Source organism: Colletotrichum phormii (genome assembly GCF_030913505.1).
Source record: "Colletotrichum phormii strain CBS 102054 chromosome Unknown BDP81scaffold_23, whole genome shotgun sequence".
Classification (NCBI taxonomy): Eukaryota; Fungi; Ascomycota; class Sordariomycetes; order Glomerellales; family Glomerellaceae; genus Colletotrichum; species Colletotrichum phormii.
Genome location: NW_026851465.1, coordinates 738,323 through 754,991, shown reverse-complemented (window position 1 = coordinate 754,991; position 16,669 = coordinate 738,323). Strand labels below are relative to the sequence as shown.

General features: G+C 51.8%; 6 protein-coding genes and 1 non-coding gene across 7 annotated transcripts; all 7 read left to right on the top strand.

Moving 5' to 3' along the window:
- The first annotated feature begins 1,155 nt into the window (after positions 1 to 1,155).
- BDP81DRAFT_382684 (family 61 glycosyl hydrolase) lies at positions 1,156 to 2,638 on the top strand. Its single transcript, XM_060586915.1, has 3 exons — positions 1,156 to 1,671; positions 1,763 to 2,021; positions 2,083 to 2,638. The coding sequence occupies exons 1-3, from the start codon at positions 1,368 to 1,370 to the stop codon at positions 2,447 to 2,449; spliced, it is 930 nt and encodes a 309-aa protein (XP_060440807.1). The 5' UTR covers positions 1,156 to 1,367; the 3' UTR covers positions 2,450 to 2,638.
- Positions 2,639 to 2,964: 326 nt separating this feature from the next.
- On the top strand, positions 2,965 to 3,059 carry BDP81DRAFT_t290. Its single transcript has one exon. It is a non-coding gene; the product is annotated as a tRNA-Ile (tRNA).
- An 863-nt stretch (positions 3,060 to 3,922) lies between these two features.
- BDP81DRAFT_382681 (zinc-binding dehydrogenase) lies at positions 3,923 to 5,646 on the top strand. Its single transcript, XM_060586914.1, has 2 exons — positions 3,923 to 5,014; positions 5,079 to 5,646. The coding sequence occupies exons 1-2, from the start codon at positions 4,085 to 4,087 to the stop codon at positions 5,280 to 5,282; spliced, it is 1,134 nt and encodes a 377-aa protein (XP_060440806.1). The 5' UTR covers positions 3,923 to 4,084; the 3' UTR covers positions 5,283 to 5,646.
- Positions 5,647 to 5,965: 319 nt separating this feature from the next.
- Positions 5,966 to 6,760, top strand: BDP81DRAFT_329488 (uncharacterized protein; the record flags this gene model as incomplete). Its single annotated transcript, XM_060585315.1, has 1 exon — positions 5,966 to 6,760. The coding sequence occupies one exon, from the start codon at positions 5,966 to 5,968 to the stop codon at positions 6,758 to 6,760; it is 795 nt and encodes a 264-aa protein (XP_060440805.1).
- A 496-nt stretch (positions 6,761 to 7,256) lies between these two features.
- BDP81DRAFT_382678 (fungal-specific transcription factor domain-containing protein) lies at positions 7,257 to 10,282 on the top strand. Its single transcript, XM_060586913.1, has 4 exons — positions 7,257 to 7,372; positions 7,453 to 7,818; positions 7,875 to 9,798; positions 9,847 to 10,282. The coding sequence occupies exons 1-4, from the start codon at positions 7,277 to 7,279 to the stop codon at positions 9,975 to 9,977; spliced, it is 2,517 nt and encodes an 838-aa protein (XP_060440804.1). The 5' UTR covers positions 7,257 to 7,276; the 3' UTR covers positions 9,978 to 10,282.
- Positions 10,283 to 10,508: 226 nt separating this feature from the next.
- Positions 10,509 to 12,954, top strand: BDP81DRAFT_437440 (glycosyl hydrolases family 31-domain-containing protein). Its single transcript, XM_060591222.1, has 2 exons — positions 10,509 to 11,609; positions 11,666 to 12,954. The coding sequence occupies exons 1-2, from the start codon at positions 10,727 to 10,729 to the stop codon at positions 12,802 to 12,804; spliced, it is 2,022 nt and encodes a 673-aa protein (XP_060440803.1). The 5' UTR covers positions 10,509 to 10,726; the 3' UTR covers positions 12,805 to 12,954.
- Positions 12,955 to 13,235: 281 nt separating this feature from the next.
- BDP81DRAFT_329569 (uncharacterized protein) lies at positions 13,236 to 16,386 on the top strand (the record flags this gene model as incomplete). Its single annotated transcript, XM_060585326.1, has 6 exons — positions 13,236 to 13,456; positions 13,507 to 13,881; positions 13,942 to 14,065; positions 14,111 to 15,088; positions 15,148 to 15,278; positions 15,333 to 16,386. 6 exons carry the CDS (start codon positions 13,236 to 13,238, stop codon positions 16,384 to 16,386), a joined length of 2,883 nt encoding a protein of 960 aa, XP_060440802.1.
- Positions 16,387 to 16,669: the final 283 nt, after the last annotated feature.

Here is a 16,669-nt window from a genome sequence, read left to right as displayed (position 1 = left end):
CCATGTGAGAGTCAGGGCATACATACTCTTTTACCAGCATTGACCAGGTACTGCACACTGAAGAAATGGTGGTAAACTTACGCCTTGGACCAGGCTATCCCCGCCATACATTCGAGTGCTGAAGTCATCTGCACCCGAGGACCTCGGATTCATTGGCTACTCCACGCGAGGAAGCTTGTTTGAAACAAAGGTCAGACTGCACATCCTTAACCTTTTGCCTTTAACCTTTTGCCTTTAACCTTTTGCCTTCTCGTCCTCCTCGTGAACTCATGGTCTCCGCTTACCGGCCGGTGGCCGTTTGTGCTCCTCTTTGCGCCGACTTTCGAAGCGGGGTGGAGCATATGGGGCCGAGAGAAGCCCAACGCTGAGAAGGAAGCTATTCCGAGAGAGTCCCGCATGATAGAAGAATGCCCAATGCAAGGGCAAAGATTTCTCTGAATGTATTGGCATGATGATTATATTGAACTTAATGGTCACGTTCCAGAGGCGGAAATGGATTCCAAGGTACCTTACACTACCCATCAAATCGTCGCTGTGCTTATTCATTTAGATCCTGGTGACGGCATTCCCATTGCGGTATATTACGGAGTTAGATGCATTGGGGTAGTAGGGCAGGGTTGGTTTCAAAAGACCTTCGAGAGAGAACGGAAAATCACATGTAGGAATGTGATGGGCAATTAAGTTACAAAACTCGATCAACGTGTCGGGCCCGATCCATCACGCTGGTTCTTGACATCTGCTAGTTTCGTTTGACAACAAGCCGCTAGTCTCAGTTTCTAACAGCCACACTTAAGCGATACTCAACAAATTTTCAATAGTACTCATCTGTTCGCTTGCCTTCCGATTTCCCGACTTTGTGGACTGGGGCTCGGGCAGATCGGTTAGAGCTGCCAACGATCTAAGCGAGGTCATAAGAAGCAAACATGCTTGCCAGGGTACAACTCCCTTCGCCGCACCAAGGGATACAAACCACAGCTTTCGACGACGAAGCAATTATCGAAAACATGGGCTAGAACAAAGAAGGCGTTGTCGCCTCGCGGGTAAGCGCAGCTACCGAAACTCGGTTACAGTCCCGCACAAGTCTCACTGGCTTCTAGCTCCTGGCGTGTGTGGTGTTTATTACCCAGACAAGTGATTTCAAGAATCCTGAAATGCCGCCCAAGTTTTCAAGATATTGAATTTGGAATGAGAATCTCCCTTCGATATCCACAAAATGAAAGGCTACGATTGTCGTAGGTTTGACACATTCCGCGCGTACACACTCAATATAAGGATGGTGGATCATCGTCAAAGTAAGCTTGATTGAAGTAGCCATCAACCGCCCTATCGAATTTCCAGCAAGTGCCAACGGCGCAAATACTTTGATCATGAGACCCTCGAGCGTTTTCTTCGGCCTTGTTACCGCTGTGTCGGGCCACACGATCTTCCAAAAGCTCTCTATTAATGGAGCTGACCAGGGATCATTGAAGGGGGTTCGCGCGCCTTCAAGTAACAACCCCATTCAAAACGTCAATGACGTTGGCTTTGCCTGCAACAACAACATCCAGTACAAGGATAACAACATTGTGTCCATCGCCGCCGGTGCAAAGGTCGGTGCTTGGTGGGGGCACATCATTGGAGGTGCTCAAGGCACCAACGACGCCGATAATCCCATCGCCGCGAGTCACAAAGGTGAGGCGCTCAGACTAGATTTTCCTTCATCATTATACACCCTTTATCGAAGCTAAAAATCCATGAAATACTAATGCGGATACTACAATAGGTCCTATCGTTGTCTATCTGGCCAAAGTCAGCAACGCCGCCAGCACTGGCACAACTGGCCTCAGCTGGTTCAAGATTGCCGACTCTGGCCTGAGTGGAAGCACATGGGCCGTGGACACCATGATAGCCAACAATGGCTGGCACTACTTCACCCTTCCCTCATGTGTCGCTCCTGGGGACTACCTCCTGCGCGTTGAGATCATCGCCCTCCACTCCGCCTCGACACAGGGAGAGGCCCAATTCTACATGGAATGCGCTCAGTAAGTTACAAATGGATTACGGGAGACTTTTGGGGACATATTGACCTCTAACACTGAGTAGAATTCGGGTTACTGGTTCAGGTACCAATGCCGGTTCCAACACTGTCAAGTTTCCCGGCGCCTACTCCGCGACCGACCCAGGCATTCTCATCAATATTTACGACAACTCCGGGAAGCCAACGAACGGTGGCCGCTCATACACAATCCCGGGTCCTTCGGTCCTCAGCTGTTCCGGTTCCGGAAGTGGCAATGCTTCCCCTCCTGCCTCCAGCTCTCCGCCTGTGTCGAGCTCTCCTCCGTCCAGCAGTGGCGGCAAGACTGTTGCTTTGTATGGGCAGTGCGGCGGTCAAGGTTGGACTGGCGGTACGACATGCTCGCAGGGAACCTGTAAAGTCTCGAACCAGTACTATAGCCAGTGTCTGCCTTGAAGCCTGAGTTCAGAGAGTCTCTGTAAGAAATGGCCGATGATGGTCTTCAAGATTCAACTTTTCAAGCTGCCTACTGGTTGGTGGTTACTTTCCGTACAAAGTCGATTTTCAATCGAATACTTCGGATTCTCATAACCTTTAGAAACAAATAGACAAGTTGCTGGACGAGACATAACCATTATCTAATGATCTCCCTTAGTGAACGTGCTTCCTTTAAGCTACACTGGGTTGCAATACTATCTATAGTGATTGGTGAAGAGCTCTGAGCCGGTGCTGCTGTTGTAGAATTACTTTTGTCAAACTTCTACTCGAATTAGCGACCCATCGATCCGGCAAAATTTCCATATCAAGATCACGTTCTTCGGACGAACAAATCGACATGTATCGCGGGCAAGCAAGCTGCACTCTTTCGAGACTCATCTCCGTTGGCGTGTGTGGAGTCTGAAGGTTGAACGAAAATCACGCAGTGGATCCGACCTAAGCGCACTAGAGCTCACTTCACTTCAACATCAACTGGTCGGTTAGCTCAGTTGGTTAGAGCGTGGTACTAATATTTCACCTGAAATGTTATGTAATGCCAAGGCCGGGAGTTCAAGCCTCCCACTGATCAATCTTTTTTGCTCTGGACGCATATCATACATCCTGACACTAGAAGTTCACTTTTGAAAGCGTTGAAAAGGTTATTTCAAGTTTTGCGTCATGACAGAATTCGGAATTGTACCGTTGCGCCATATACAAAAGAGAGATCCCTCTACTGCATTTAGGTAGTTGTGGGTACATATAGTTTCCGTCACGTCACTGGAATCTGTGCCGGAGCGCTGAGCGTTTCCACCCTGAATTGTGGAGACACTGGAGAGAAGACCCGGATCGGCGGTCCTGTTCCTCGCCGGTTCTCGCCGAGTTGCATTTCTTCCGCTTACGGACGTCGGGCCGGAACTGTCCACACTCTTCAGTGCTGTGTTTGGAGAGGAGGATGTACCACTTAGTTCTTAGGGCATTCCCAGACCAAGGTCCATTAATGTAATGCTGGATCGACACTCATACCATTCCCTCGGTGTCGAAGAAGGCCGGCCGCGGCTCGAATGTTTATGAAAGCACATTCCACTCGGCTTCCGGCGACGTTGGCACACGTCGCCGCGGCGTTCATCTCAAGTAACGATGCATAAAGGTGGACGCGCACGAGCCAGATACTGCACACGGACAGCAGCGGGAAAGACACAGGAGAAAATGTCACAATGCCCCGACATTCTTGAGACGATCGTAAGCGTTTTTTGCCACGGTGACAGACCCAGCCAGGATTGGTAAGCCCCTCTCGCCGCAGAACTGCCATCATCGTAGGGGGCGACGAAGACAGCTGCTAACGAACGAACTAGACATGCACGATGCTGTCATCAGACCCCTGACCCAAGAGCAGAATCCAAAGCTTATTCTTCCATCTTTCTCCATCAGAAATCTGCATCTTTTGTGAACGAACCATTCGACTTGTCGGTTCGCCTCGTATGATCGTCTGTGGGTCCTGATCTTCGAGCTTTCGTACGACCTAAAACCCCGGCATCATCCTCTTTCTCGATCATTTTGAAGAAGCGTTTCCAGGGGAAGCTTCAGAAAGTTACAATAAGAACGGAAACCAAAGAAATGCCAAGAATGGAAATCGAAATCCCTGCTATTCATCCCGCAGTAGCAGTCAGGGCTCCAAGAGAGCCTCTCATCCTCATCGATGCCCCGACATATCCACCCGACGCCGGCGAGGTCATTGTCCAGGTAGAATGGACCTCCTCAACGCCTTACCATCTGCACCAGGCAGACGGCGGCCTGCTGATCGACATGTTCCCCCGCATCCTGGGCGACACTTTTGCAGGAACGGTGCTCCTAGTCGGGCCCGGGCCGCACCACGTCAACCTCGAGGTCGGGGACAAAGTTCTGGGGTACTCATTCCGCGACGACAAGGACGGCAAGGAAAAGGCGGCCCAGACCCTCATCACCGTCCCCACTTTCTTGCTAGGGAAGATGCCCAAGGGGTTGACGATGCAGGAAGCCGTAACTGTGCCCGACAACATCGTTACCGTCTTCCAGACCGCCGTCGATCTCGGACTGCCGCTCCCATGGCCCATCCCGGAAGATTGGACGCCCCCGGAAGCGGATGCGCCGATCTTGCTGTGGGGCGGAGCCGGGTCAGTTGGAATGTACTCCATCGAGGTGTTCCGGCATTGGGGGTACAAGAACCTCATCGTGGTCGCGAGCCGGAAACATCATGAGTACCTCACCTCGCTAGGTGCGACGGCCTGCTTCGACTATCGAGAAAAGCACGTCGTTCAGAGTATCGAGGACCATCTTGGTCCCAAGGGCGTCCCCTACGTTATCGACTGCATTGGACACTTGTCAGGATCCCTTGGACCTATTACCCACCTGGCGGATCAAGGCACCAAGGTTGCGGTTATGCTCCCTGTCGTCATCAAAGACCCAACCGAGATTGAGGCCCCTGTTTACCAGATGACAGAGCCCGCTGAAGGACAATGGAAGGAAGGTGTTGTTGTTAAGGGTGTCAGAACACATTTTTTTCTCAAGGTATTTCATCCGTCCTCCACAAGGCGACTTCGAAATCTTCATTTCTGACTAAAATTTGATATAGAACAAACTATTCAAGGACAAGATGCAATGTGAAATAATACCGTCATTGTTGGAGCAAAAGGTGGTGAGGCCAAACCCGCAAAGAATAGTCGAGGGAGATACGTTACTGGAGCGGGCTCAAGATGCCATTGTGCTCCTGCGAAACAAGGCCGTAAGCGGTGAAAGACTTGTGTGGAGAGTCTCAGAAAATGAAGCGGTTGTGTGAGGCTATGTTCAGCCTACAAATAAGTACTCAAAGAATTAGTTCCACTCAGTTGCTCAGCTGTCAAGCAGTGAAGGGGAGGGATGTTTAAAAGGCCATCGATGAATTCAACATCTTCTCAAACCATGTGGAGAGCACCCGGATCTGGCATACGCCCACGTTCTAAAGCTCCGCGACAGCTTACAGAACCGAGAACTAGGAACGATGCGGTGTGATTGTATTCCTTGGTTGACTCAAGAGGCGTCCCAAATAGCTCAGTTATTTGCAGGAAGCGCACTGCGTGAAGATGAAAAGGCCGAGATGACTGGAAAATTCAATGATGAACAGTTCTCAACACTGTAATCGCTGCTGTAATACAATCCACCGGAAGCTGGAGCGATGTTATCTGGTTACAGTGAGAGCGCGGCGTTACGTTATTATTCTCATCTCATCTCACAATAACTACCTAATTTGGTCATTGATTCCGACGGAAGGGCTACCATGGAACTGACAGTCAGACATCACCACACAAGCAGTATGACCTTACAGGAAAGCATTTCAAGCTATATAAAATATTAGTGATGGCTGTCTAAGCTCGCTGATCCTGCTACTTGCCTTCATCATTGCCACTCATCACCACTCACAACCCACACCCCTTTCCTCAAACCTCATCTCCATCTTTGAATTGATACAACCCGGCGACCACAATGGCCGCCCCAACTCCCAACGCCGTCACCGTCACCCTTCAACAGGTCGCAAAAATGATTGACCATTCACTCCTTCACCCTACCATGACCGATGCCGATATTCTGGAAGGCTTGCGCCTTGCGAAAGAGCACGGCGTTGCCACGGCATGCGTGAAGCCATATCTTATACCTCTCGCCAACAAGGAACTTCAGGGCAGCGATGTGCTTGTCTGCCCCGTCATCGGCTTCCCCCACGGTAACAGCACGACCGAAGTCAAGGTCTTTGAAGCCAACCAAGCTGCTGCTGCCGGTGGCAAAGAGATTGACATGGTCGTCAACATCGGCAAGGTGCTCGGAGGAGATTGGATCTATGTTGCCGAAGAGATTCGCCAAATCAACACCGTCGTCGCCAAGCATGGCGCAATCCTCAAAGTCATTTTTGAGAATGACTATCTTGAAGAGAAGCACATTATCCGGTTATGCGAAATCTGCTCCGATATTGGCGTTGCTTTTGTCAAGACTTCGACTGGGTACGGCTTCGTGAAGCAACCCAATGGCTTGTACACATACAACGGAGCAACTGTTAGGCATCTGAAGCTTATGAGGGAGCACTCAAAGCCCGAGGTTCAAGTCAAGGCTGCTGGAGGTGTTCGGACGCTGGATGATCTGCTTCACGTCATGTCACTTGGAGTTACCCGGATTGGAGCTACTGCTACTGTTGCGATTATGGAGGCTGCGGTTGCACGTGGTATCACGGACCAGCCTACGGAGGTGGAGTTCAAGCCCATCAGCGGGCCGTCGACGGGAGGTTACTGAGTCCTGCGGAAGTGATGCAACTTCTATCACCTCATGTAGACAAATTTGCACCTTAGAGTCATTTGTATTAAACTATAATGAACCCAAAATTTCTCGCATCATATCGAAATTGTTCCCCATCAGATGAACTTCCGATTCCGTTGTCTTGCCACTTTTAGATGACGAGTGGGATATTGGCCAGCTGCTCAAGAGATCGTTGAGACATCTTGCATAGTGCACACTTGGAATATCAGTATTTTCTCTTCGAACTCCCAGTATCCCAAAAGCCTCGTACGACAGGACATAACCATCTTAGCTGGTCGCTTGTATTTGGCGAGGTGGAAAGCTTCCTCGACTTATTCGGAACGGCGTGGTCATCAAGTGCTTGACCGGAACGTATTACCGTAAATGGCCTAGCGCATAACCTGCTCGGGAACTTCATTCCGGTGGAACCTTTTTGTTCTGCCAGCGACAACCTGCAACTCACATCTACACGTCAACAGCATTTCGTGCATCGAGTTAAGCCAACTTTCATCAATGAACATTTCGGATGATAAAATTTCCATGGATTCAAAGAGACCAAGGAGAAAGGTTGCAGCCGCATGTCAACGCTGTCGAAAACAGAAATTGAAGGCATGTTGTCTCTGCCGTCCAGCCCCCTTCTGTTCCGGCGGTGTTTAACATTCAATACATTATCTAACAAGCTCGTCCAGTGTGATACTCAGCGTCCCTGTACTCTGTGCCTCCGAGCCGGAGTGGACTGCATCAATGAGACGCCTAGCATCTGGAGGGTCCAGGGCCCCAGTATCACCCCGTCACGGACCCGGAAGGGAGATAGGGTGCCGGGCACAAGCAGATCTCGTTTAGCGAAACGAGACCGTCGAGCAGCCGGAACGGATAAAGTTACCGAGCAAAGTCCCTCTCCCGGTATGCTTGTGACCATAGATCCTGCAACATGTCCATCGGAACTTCAGTCGGTTCGCGATGAATCTAGTCCCGCACCTCGGGCTCTGTCGGAACAGGTCACGTCTAGTAGACCTTGGTCGACAAACTCGGCTGCAGTAAGCTTCCTGGACGAGGTAAGTATTCTCATAAATATCTGTTTCGCATGTGTCTGACTCTGGTTCTGAACAAGGCATTCCAACACCACGACATCAATACGCCGGAAGAAGCAGACACTTCAGCATTCGCGGCTACTGGATGGACCTCAAGAGGAACGCACGAAGCCATCAGAGAAGCTGGTGCTTCCATCGCGTCATTGCCTCGGCCCCTTTCGCAGCAGCGGATCCGATCCATCTCACGGCAACATGGTGCCATGAGTGCAGCCCAGCGAGACTTTCTTTCCGTTCTGCCGCCAACTGCGCCTATGGCGTTGCTCGTCAACATTTACTTCGAGAAGATCCATTGGTTTATGATGATATTCTTTACAAGCGAGTTTCGAGCTCGAGTTCAAGAACTTCATACAACTACATCACAGGAAGCTCTGCCGAGAAAGGCTAATCCGGGCCTTCTTGGCCTTGTGCTTGCTGTTTGCTTGACCAGTCTCCGCTACGCGAGCCCCGAACAGAACGTTCAACTCGCTGAACTTGGTGTAGACCCAGAGTCATTGCAAGAAACCATATCGGGAACGTTGAAGGTGAGATTCCTCGACATCGTCTCCTTGGGATCCATTGAGGCTGTGCAAATGTGCATCCTGTTGGGAAGTTTCTACCTGTACCACGGGGAACCCGAGCTCGCCTGGCCAATTTGCGGAAGCGGGCTGCGTATCGCCCAAGCTCTCAAACTTCATCAACGATACAAAGATGAGGAACAGTCTTTCACGGTGCCCGATGTTGACAACCCAATCCACAGGGCAGCCGAGACACGCAAACGTTGCTGGTGGGCCATCTACGAGATTGAGACCTTTTGCTCGATGCTGTATGGTTTTCCCCTAAGCATAGTGGACGAGGATTGCAACGTCGATGTACCCGAACAATATCCTTTGCGGTCCAAAGATGCGTCTTGGGAGTCTGTCAGGTGGAAATCCACTGGAAAAGCTACCGTGCTCTCGTACAAGGTATCGATGGCGCAGCTGTCGGTCATTGTGAAAAGAGCACTTTCGGAGCTCTACGGAAACCGGAAGCAGACCAACAGCAATGAACTTGGTGCAAGAACTGAAGGACCACTAGTTCAACGTCTCATAAATACCGTCACCAGACTGGACCAACAGATCCGTCAATGGCACGAGCATCTTCCGCAAGAGTTGCGTTTGAAAGGAGGTGACCAGCTTCAGCAGGATGCAAGACCGGCGAACTGGGCAGGGGGCAGCAATCATTCTCTGAGCCCAGAACACCATCAGCACACTTTCCGCATCCAGGCACTAGCACTCAAACTCGCGTACGAAAACGCCAGAATTTTAGTTCACAGGCCCTTGCTAGCCTACAGAGCGATGAAGAAGATCAACACGGCCGAGGGCTCAGATTTCCGCTCCATCGAAGAGAATGATCCTCTCCAGAGCTCGGTGCGAAGTTGCCGAGACGCTGGCTTGCAGATTGCGAATATCGGGTGCACGCCGCACTTCAAAGAGGTGATTGACACCTACGCCTTATCGTTTGTCGCGCTGCATTTCTTTACTGCCGGTGTTACGCTCTCCATCATGACTGGACTGGACCCACTGAGCCGGGAAGCCTATGATTCCAAGATGGGTCTTCGAAAGTTGATTGAGATGCATTCTCAACTCAAATCGAAGTCTGTTGTTGCTGAACAGGGGCTGAACATTCTCACGAAACTCATGAAGCTTGTCATGACCAAGGAGATGGAGAGAATGCTTCACTTGGATGTTCCCCCGCAAACGGAATCCGACCAAAATGGAAGAAACAATGAAACGAGTGGTAGCTCGAATGCCATTGAAGTCACTGCCCGAGTCACCAACATAACCACCATAGCTCCAAGCAGCAACATCGATCAGAACGCATTACAGCAATGCACACTAGCGGCTGACGCGGTTGACGATGCCACGGCTAGCTTAAGCTTCAGCGAAGACCCAGTTATAACGCAAGCGCTTTCGGAGTTCGAGCAGAGTGAGGCAAAGACCCTCGATGATGGTTCTGAGCTAACATCGGTCTTAGTTATGATGTACGATATCAGTGGTGTCGGAGAGGAAGACCCGGTGGAGTTCAGCGAGTACCTCACTGAGAGTTGTTTCGGGAGACAGGATCAAGGATGGATATGGAACCAAGGCCACTCGTTTGCGAGCTAGTCACGGACGCTGAACTATGCCACTGCCGCTTAAGCACGTCAGTTCACAGCCGAAAATGGAGTTGTCTGTCTCGCTCAAACTGTGGCCAGATCCAGCGACATAGCCTTCAAAGCACTGAAGCCATCGGGCAGCCACACGCCATATCAGCCCGCGCACCGCAGAGGACGCTCGGCCCACAGGTTTGATGTGGAGCTCAATGAATCGGATCGAAATCTCACATACGCTAGAGGCTTCTTGTTTATCCAGAAGTTTATGAATTCTACCGGTATTATGGTTTGCCAGGTTGGTTTCCTCGAGGATCGTGGGGTTCATCTCCCCACCGGAGTTCGAACTGACCGTGCTCCGGCGGGGTAACACGACTATCGAGCCCAGCCAACCTAGCCATTCTTTTAACTAAAACCGCCGCATTTGCTTCAGAAATACCGCGGGGCCCGTTTTCTTGACGATATTTCCGGTGGAGAGCCTTCAAGGAATTGGGTCATCATGATGGCGGCTATTCCTGTCACTGGTAGCCTGGTGATCAGGCGCCGCGGCCGGCGTGAACTCCGTGGAGCGGAGAAATCACCCAGGAGTTTCTCGGTGGGACAATAAGTCGAAGCTTGTGAGGAGGTCCTTATCTCTGGCTTGCCACTTGCTCTGAAGCTTTCGTGTTCTCTGTTCAACTGGCAATTCCTCATCAGCTGCTACACATAGTTGTACGGTGAAATTACCTCCAATCCTGCCATCTCATCGGAAGACCAGTCTCCACCATGATTCACCAAAAAGATGGCCTCTTGGTCTATCAATTTGATGGAGAGCAAGTATGGATCCATTCGTGGGGCCCTGATGCCTTCCGAGTCCGAGCTACCAAAGCCCATGTGATGCCATCCGAGGCATGGGCATTGGAAGAAGAGCCCGAACAGGTCAGAACGGACATCTCATTCGCCGAAGACGGCTCAGCCACCATACGCAACGGACAGGCCAAGGCAGTCGTAAGCAAGCGGGGAAAGATTACCATCTATAACGCCGATGACATCGTCGTCCTCGAAGAGTACGCTCGGAACCGTCGCGACCTGCTTGATGCGAAATGTAGCGCCATCGAGGTCGAAGCTCGCGAGTTCAAGCCCCTCCGAGGCGGCGACTACCATCTCACACTTCGCTTCGATAGCCAGCGATCCGACGAAAAGATCTTTGGAATGGGCCAGTATCAGCAGCCCTTCCTGGACCTCAAGGGGCTCGATCTCGAGCTGGCGCACCGCAACTCGCAGGCCAGTGTTCCTTTTGCGTTGTCTTCTCTAGGCTACGGGATTCTTTGGAACAATCCTTCAATTGGCCGCGTTGTGTTTGGAAAAAATACGACCTCCTTTGAGGCGTACTCTACCAATATCCTGGATTACTGGGTTGTGGTCGGGGACACGCCCGCCGACATCGTGCAGCGTTACGCAAATGTGACTGGCAAACCTCCCATGATGCCAGAGCATGGGTTGGGCTTCTGGCAGTGCAAACTCCGTTACGAGACTCAGGAGGAGCTTCTAGAAGTCGCCCGCGAGTACCGGCGCCGGGAGCTTCCCCTCGATCTGATCGTTATCGACTTCTTTCACTGGCCATTGCAAGGCGAGTGGAAGTTCGACCCTCAGTATTGGCCCGATCCAGGTAAGAACAGCTCATTAATCAACCCTATATCCACTAGCGACTAATCCGAACTCTAGATGCCATGATTCAGCAGCTTCGTGAGTGGAATATCGAGCTCATGGTCTCGATCTGGCCGACAGTGGATCAGAGATCGTCCAACTTCCAGGAGATGCTTGAGCACGGCTTCCTAGTCCGCACCGAAAGGGGTGTTCGAACCAATTTCGAGTTCGAAGGTTCTACCGTATACTACGATCCCACTAACCCAGGTGCTCGGGAGTATGTCTGGAACAAGGATAAACAAAACTACTTCTCCAAGGGCATCGAGACGTTTTGGCTCGACCAAGCCGAGCCGGAGTATTCCGTCTACGACTTTGAAAACTACCGCTACTTCCTGGGCCCGAACCTATCTGTTGGCAATATCTATCCCAAAGAGTACGCCCGAACGTTTTTCGAAGGCCAGAAGGAGGCTGGCCAGAAGAACATCGTCAACTTGCTCCGCTGCGCGTGGGCCGGCAGCCAAAAGTACGGCGCGCTTATCTGGAGCGGCGACATTGCTTCCTCGTGGGGCAGCTTCCGCAACCAGCTGGCAGCCGGACTGAACATGGGCATCACGGGATTGCCTTGGTGGACGACCGACATTGGAGGTTTCCACGGCGGCAACCCTAATGACGAAGCCTTCCGTGAGCTCTTTGTGCGATGGTTCCAATGGGGCGCGTTCTGCCCTGTGATGAGACTGCATGAAGACCGAGAACCAAAGCCGGGGAACCTGGCTTCGAGCAGCGGGGCGGCCAACGAGGTCTGGTCGTATGACCCTGCAGTGTATGACATTTGCCGCAAGTATCTCTTTATCCGTGAGAAATTGAGAGACTACACGCGGCGGCTGATGGCTGAGGCCCATGAGCGCGGGTCACCTGTGATCCGATCGCTGTTTTACGAGTTCCCGGGAGATGAGAGGTGTTGGCAGCTTGGGGCTGAGCAGTACATGTATGGCGATGCCTATCTTTGCTGCCCTGTTGTTAATCCTGGCATCACAAAGGCAAAAGTATATCTCCCGAAACTGGTTGGTGAAGAGCGATGGACAACTCTTCCTCGTGAGGGCTCTGAGGAGCAGGGCTTTGAGGGCGGGCAGGAGATTGAGATTGAGTGCCCTCTGGACTGGATGCCAGTGTTTGTGAGAAAGTCAAAGGCAGAAGTGATTCTGCAGAAGTCAGAGTAGGATAGTTGTTTCTTGTTGAACCGTCGGGACGCTGGGAAGTGTTACCAGAACTCACATCAGGTAGTTGCTATTCACCTCTTCTGGGCTATCGTGTGTGACTGCACTCTCTTGGCTTTTGGCGAGTTACAGCGGAATAGTGACAGAAACGGCATAAGTTACAGGGGTCATGTGCCGCTCAAATGAATGTGTTCTTACCCCGCGTGCGGCTAGTCGCCCCGAATCTCATCTCATCTCGTGTTTCTCGGGGCAAACACGCCACTGAGTTCAATTGCCTTTAGTGCAAGCTCCCCGCCCTGTTTTCAAATAATACGAGACTAACCAGCAGGTCCCCCGATGCTCATTCCTCTTCTCTTCACATCTCTTTCAGAGATCCAGCATGGAGGTCTCATTTGTTGAACAAGACGCTGCTTCGTGAGCCAGATGACAGCATAATGGCTCAGAGAGAACAGGCCAGCAACGAACGGACGGACTCCGCGTCCGAGAGTGAGGACGTCATCGCCGTCGCGAATCCAACCGCTGATGTCCCGGTGTTCAAATGCGACTACTGTGGAAGCACTTTTGGACGCCAGGAGCATCTCACTCGGCACAAGCGGTCGCACACCAGAGAAAAGCCTTTCTCATGCTCAGCATGCGGCAAGAGCTTCTCTCGATTGTACGTTCTCATAACTGACTTATTGATCTCATGTACTGATGCTTCCATAGGGATGTTCTCACTCGACACGCGGCCTCTCATGATGAAGTTGCAAGCGAGTCACGGCGGCCCGTGGCATCTTCTAGGGCCTGTCAGGCATGCGCTGTAAGCCATTCACGATGCTCAAAAGGGAGCCCCTGTCGTCACTGTACGGGTAAAGGTTTCGAGTGCAAATACCCCGTCGCCCGCCGACGAGCTACTCGTTCAGCATTCCGGTCTCCGGATGAGAGTGCTGCGCCAGAAGAAGGACATGAAAGCCATCAGGGACATATGGACTATTCCGACCCTGTGCAGGTTCCACAACCTTCAGGAATGACTGAAATGCCGTTCCCAACCCCGGATCATGCGCCAGAGAGGCGCGCAGTCGAAACGTCGTGGCCTCTTTCGTAAGTTACAGGAGGCAACGATCAAAACTTCCGTGTGAACACCTGCGAAGTAGAGTATAGCATGAATCCTATGGACAACTTCATTCACAATGAGGAGTTTCCCGAGCAATCTGCTGGTATTTCGGCCATCAATTGGCTCTCTCCTCAGTACTACGCAGATTTTGATTGGGGTATCATGTCTTCTGTCAACGAGAGAGAGGCTTTTGCAGCCAACCTGGACGGCGTGCAGACCGTCATGAATGCCTATGAAGCCGTACGTCAAGGGCCATGGCTGAACCTCCTCAACAGTCAGCCAGTCCAAACTCCGAATGCCGCACTTCCACCAGCGTCGGTACAGCGATTCAATCCACCAGGAACAACGCCCAGGAGCAGACCAAATGGGAGCACAACGGGATCCATAGAATCATCATCTACCGCAGCGACTTACTATGTTGATGGTGCTCCATCTAGAGCACCCTTCAAAGGTCGTCCGTCACAGAGGAGTCTGGTTTTGGATAACTCAGTGCGGCCGGATGACGACACTCCTACTCCCAGCACAGCAGCTCCAGACACCTCCAGGGATGCTGATGAAGGAACAGGGCTTGATCTCTCCGTGCAGGCTTATGATAACCTTCTACACCACATCAGTGTTGAACCTTTTCTTCGGGACCGCAGCGCGACACCGCTCCCATCACTAGCCCATGCTCGAGTTTATTTCCGGTTATATTTTCAACATTTCCACCCCGCTTATACCTTACCGCAGAAATCGACCGACTTCTACCATGAGCCAGCGAGTTGGCCTCTTCTTTTGGCCGTCTGTGCAGTTGGCTCGGTCTACTCTCGAGGCGAGACCAACCTCCGTTTCAGAGACTTATTTCTTCAACTCTTGGAAAGCGCTGTACGGTTTTACATCTCAACAGGCGCTCTGGATGATGTGTTAGGGTCCTCTCAAGTATCCCTGGCAAGCCCTGCGGAAGATTCAATAGGTCTAGTCATTGCGCAAACGTCAATTCTATGGTTGATACAGAACCTGCACAACGGTGTTTCCGGCGATAGCTACGATTTGTCCTTCCTAGTAAGGCACTTCTTGATAAATGCCTGCCGAAAGATGGACCTTCTTGGTAAGCGAGAGAACTTGACACAAGTAGAGCACCAAGCGGATGGATCAGATGTCCTCAGGAGGTGGGTGGGCAGTGAGTCCAGGCTGAGAACGGGTCTCATGATATGGGTATGTACAAGCCCCCAACTGTGACTCATAGGGCTCATAGACTAACATACCTCCTCTAGGTTCTGGATGCTGTTGTATTCTTGGAAAGGGGTCAAGATGTCTTACTCAAGCTGGGTGATGCGAAAGGCCACATGCCTTGCCTTGACTCCATCTGGGACCAACCTACTGCAAAGAAACTTGGACAGCAGCAGTCTAAACCAGGTGTGTAACTCTGCCACATAATACAATCAGAGAATCACCAAAGCTCACACATTGATAATCATCTATTGACCATTCCTGAAGCCATGGAATTGCTGTACATGGAGAAGAGACTGCCACCGAACCTGGGCGACTTTAGCACCATGGTGCTCACATACGCCATCATTAGGCGTACCAAAGAGGCTCTATACCATAACCAGATTAGGCTCAACTCGTGGACGCCGACGGCCGACGTCCAGAAGTGCGGTCCCGGCGATACCATCGAGGAGACTTGGCCCCCTTCACTACCTATCCTATCGAGATGGCGGAACAGCGCCTGCGATTCTCTCGATCTCTTCCACTGGAACGCTAACGCGATCATCGCCAAAGCCGGTGGGTGGGAGCATCCCGTCATCTTACACCTACACCTCTCACGTCTCGTCCTTCTCGCCCCGATATCCCATTTGCAGACTTTAGCGGCTGCCGCCTCGGCGCGAGCATCCTCCCGTAACGTCGACAACTCCAAAGTTGAAAAGGCGAGATCTCTCGTCGCCCAATGGGCTCTGCGTGATCAGTACAAAGCCAGACTGTCTGTCGTCCATGCCAGCGCAATGCTTTGGCACATCCGTCGTTACAGTGTAGACAACTTTCTCGAGTCCTTTGGCATCTTCACCGCAACATTGGTGGTCTGGGCTTACAGCACGATGATGTTGTTCATGAGGCGGCATCAGAACTCAGGCTCTCATTTAACCAATGGCGGCTCCGGCCAACAAGGTAGCCCGATGGAAGCGGTGGCGGAAGTTGAAGAGGATCCGGAGCCCAGCTTCCTCCACCTCGACCGGCCATGTGACGACGAGATGGTGCAGACTTATGTCAGGCTAGGGCATAAGATGGCAGGCCACATGGCCAAGGTGGGTAATATCTGCAATGACGGCGCCCCTCGGAAGATTCTCAAGGAAGGCATCGAGATGCTCAAGGGGAGACCGGAGCAGAACGGAGACCCAGCGAATAGTGTCGGGAGCGGAGGGATAGGCGAGAATGTCAGGGGGCACTCGGTCTGGGGAGTGGAACGAACATACGCCGATCTCCTAGACTCGCTCATTCAGTCCACCTCGGACTAGGTTATCCCTCCTCGAGAGCAGGCGAAGGACTCTCCACCGGAACTGGTCAGCCCGGCATAGCCATGGATCCGGGTGGTTATTGTAGTGAGAAGTTAGAAAACTCCGGTGGGGGAAGGCAACTACCCTAACAAGCCATCAGATGGCACGACGACTTTCTTTGTGCCGGAAGGCTAATTACCACAAACTCTTTCTCCGCATGTTACCCCGGATCTTCGACTGACAACATGCGGGGACAACGTGCGTTCCACGCCGTGGGATACCGTCCCTACGGAGCTGACAGTGA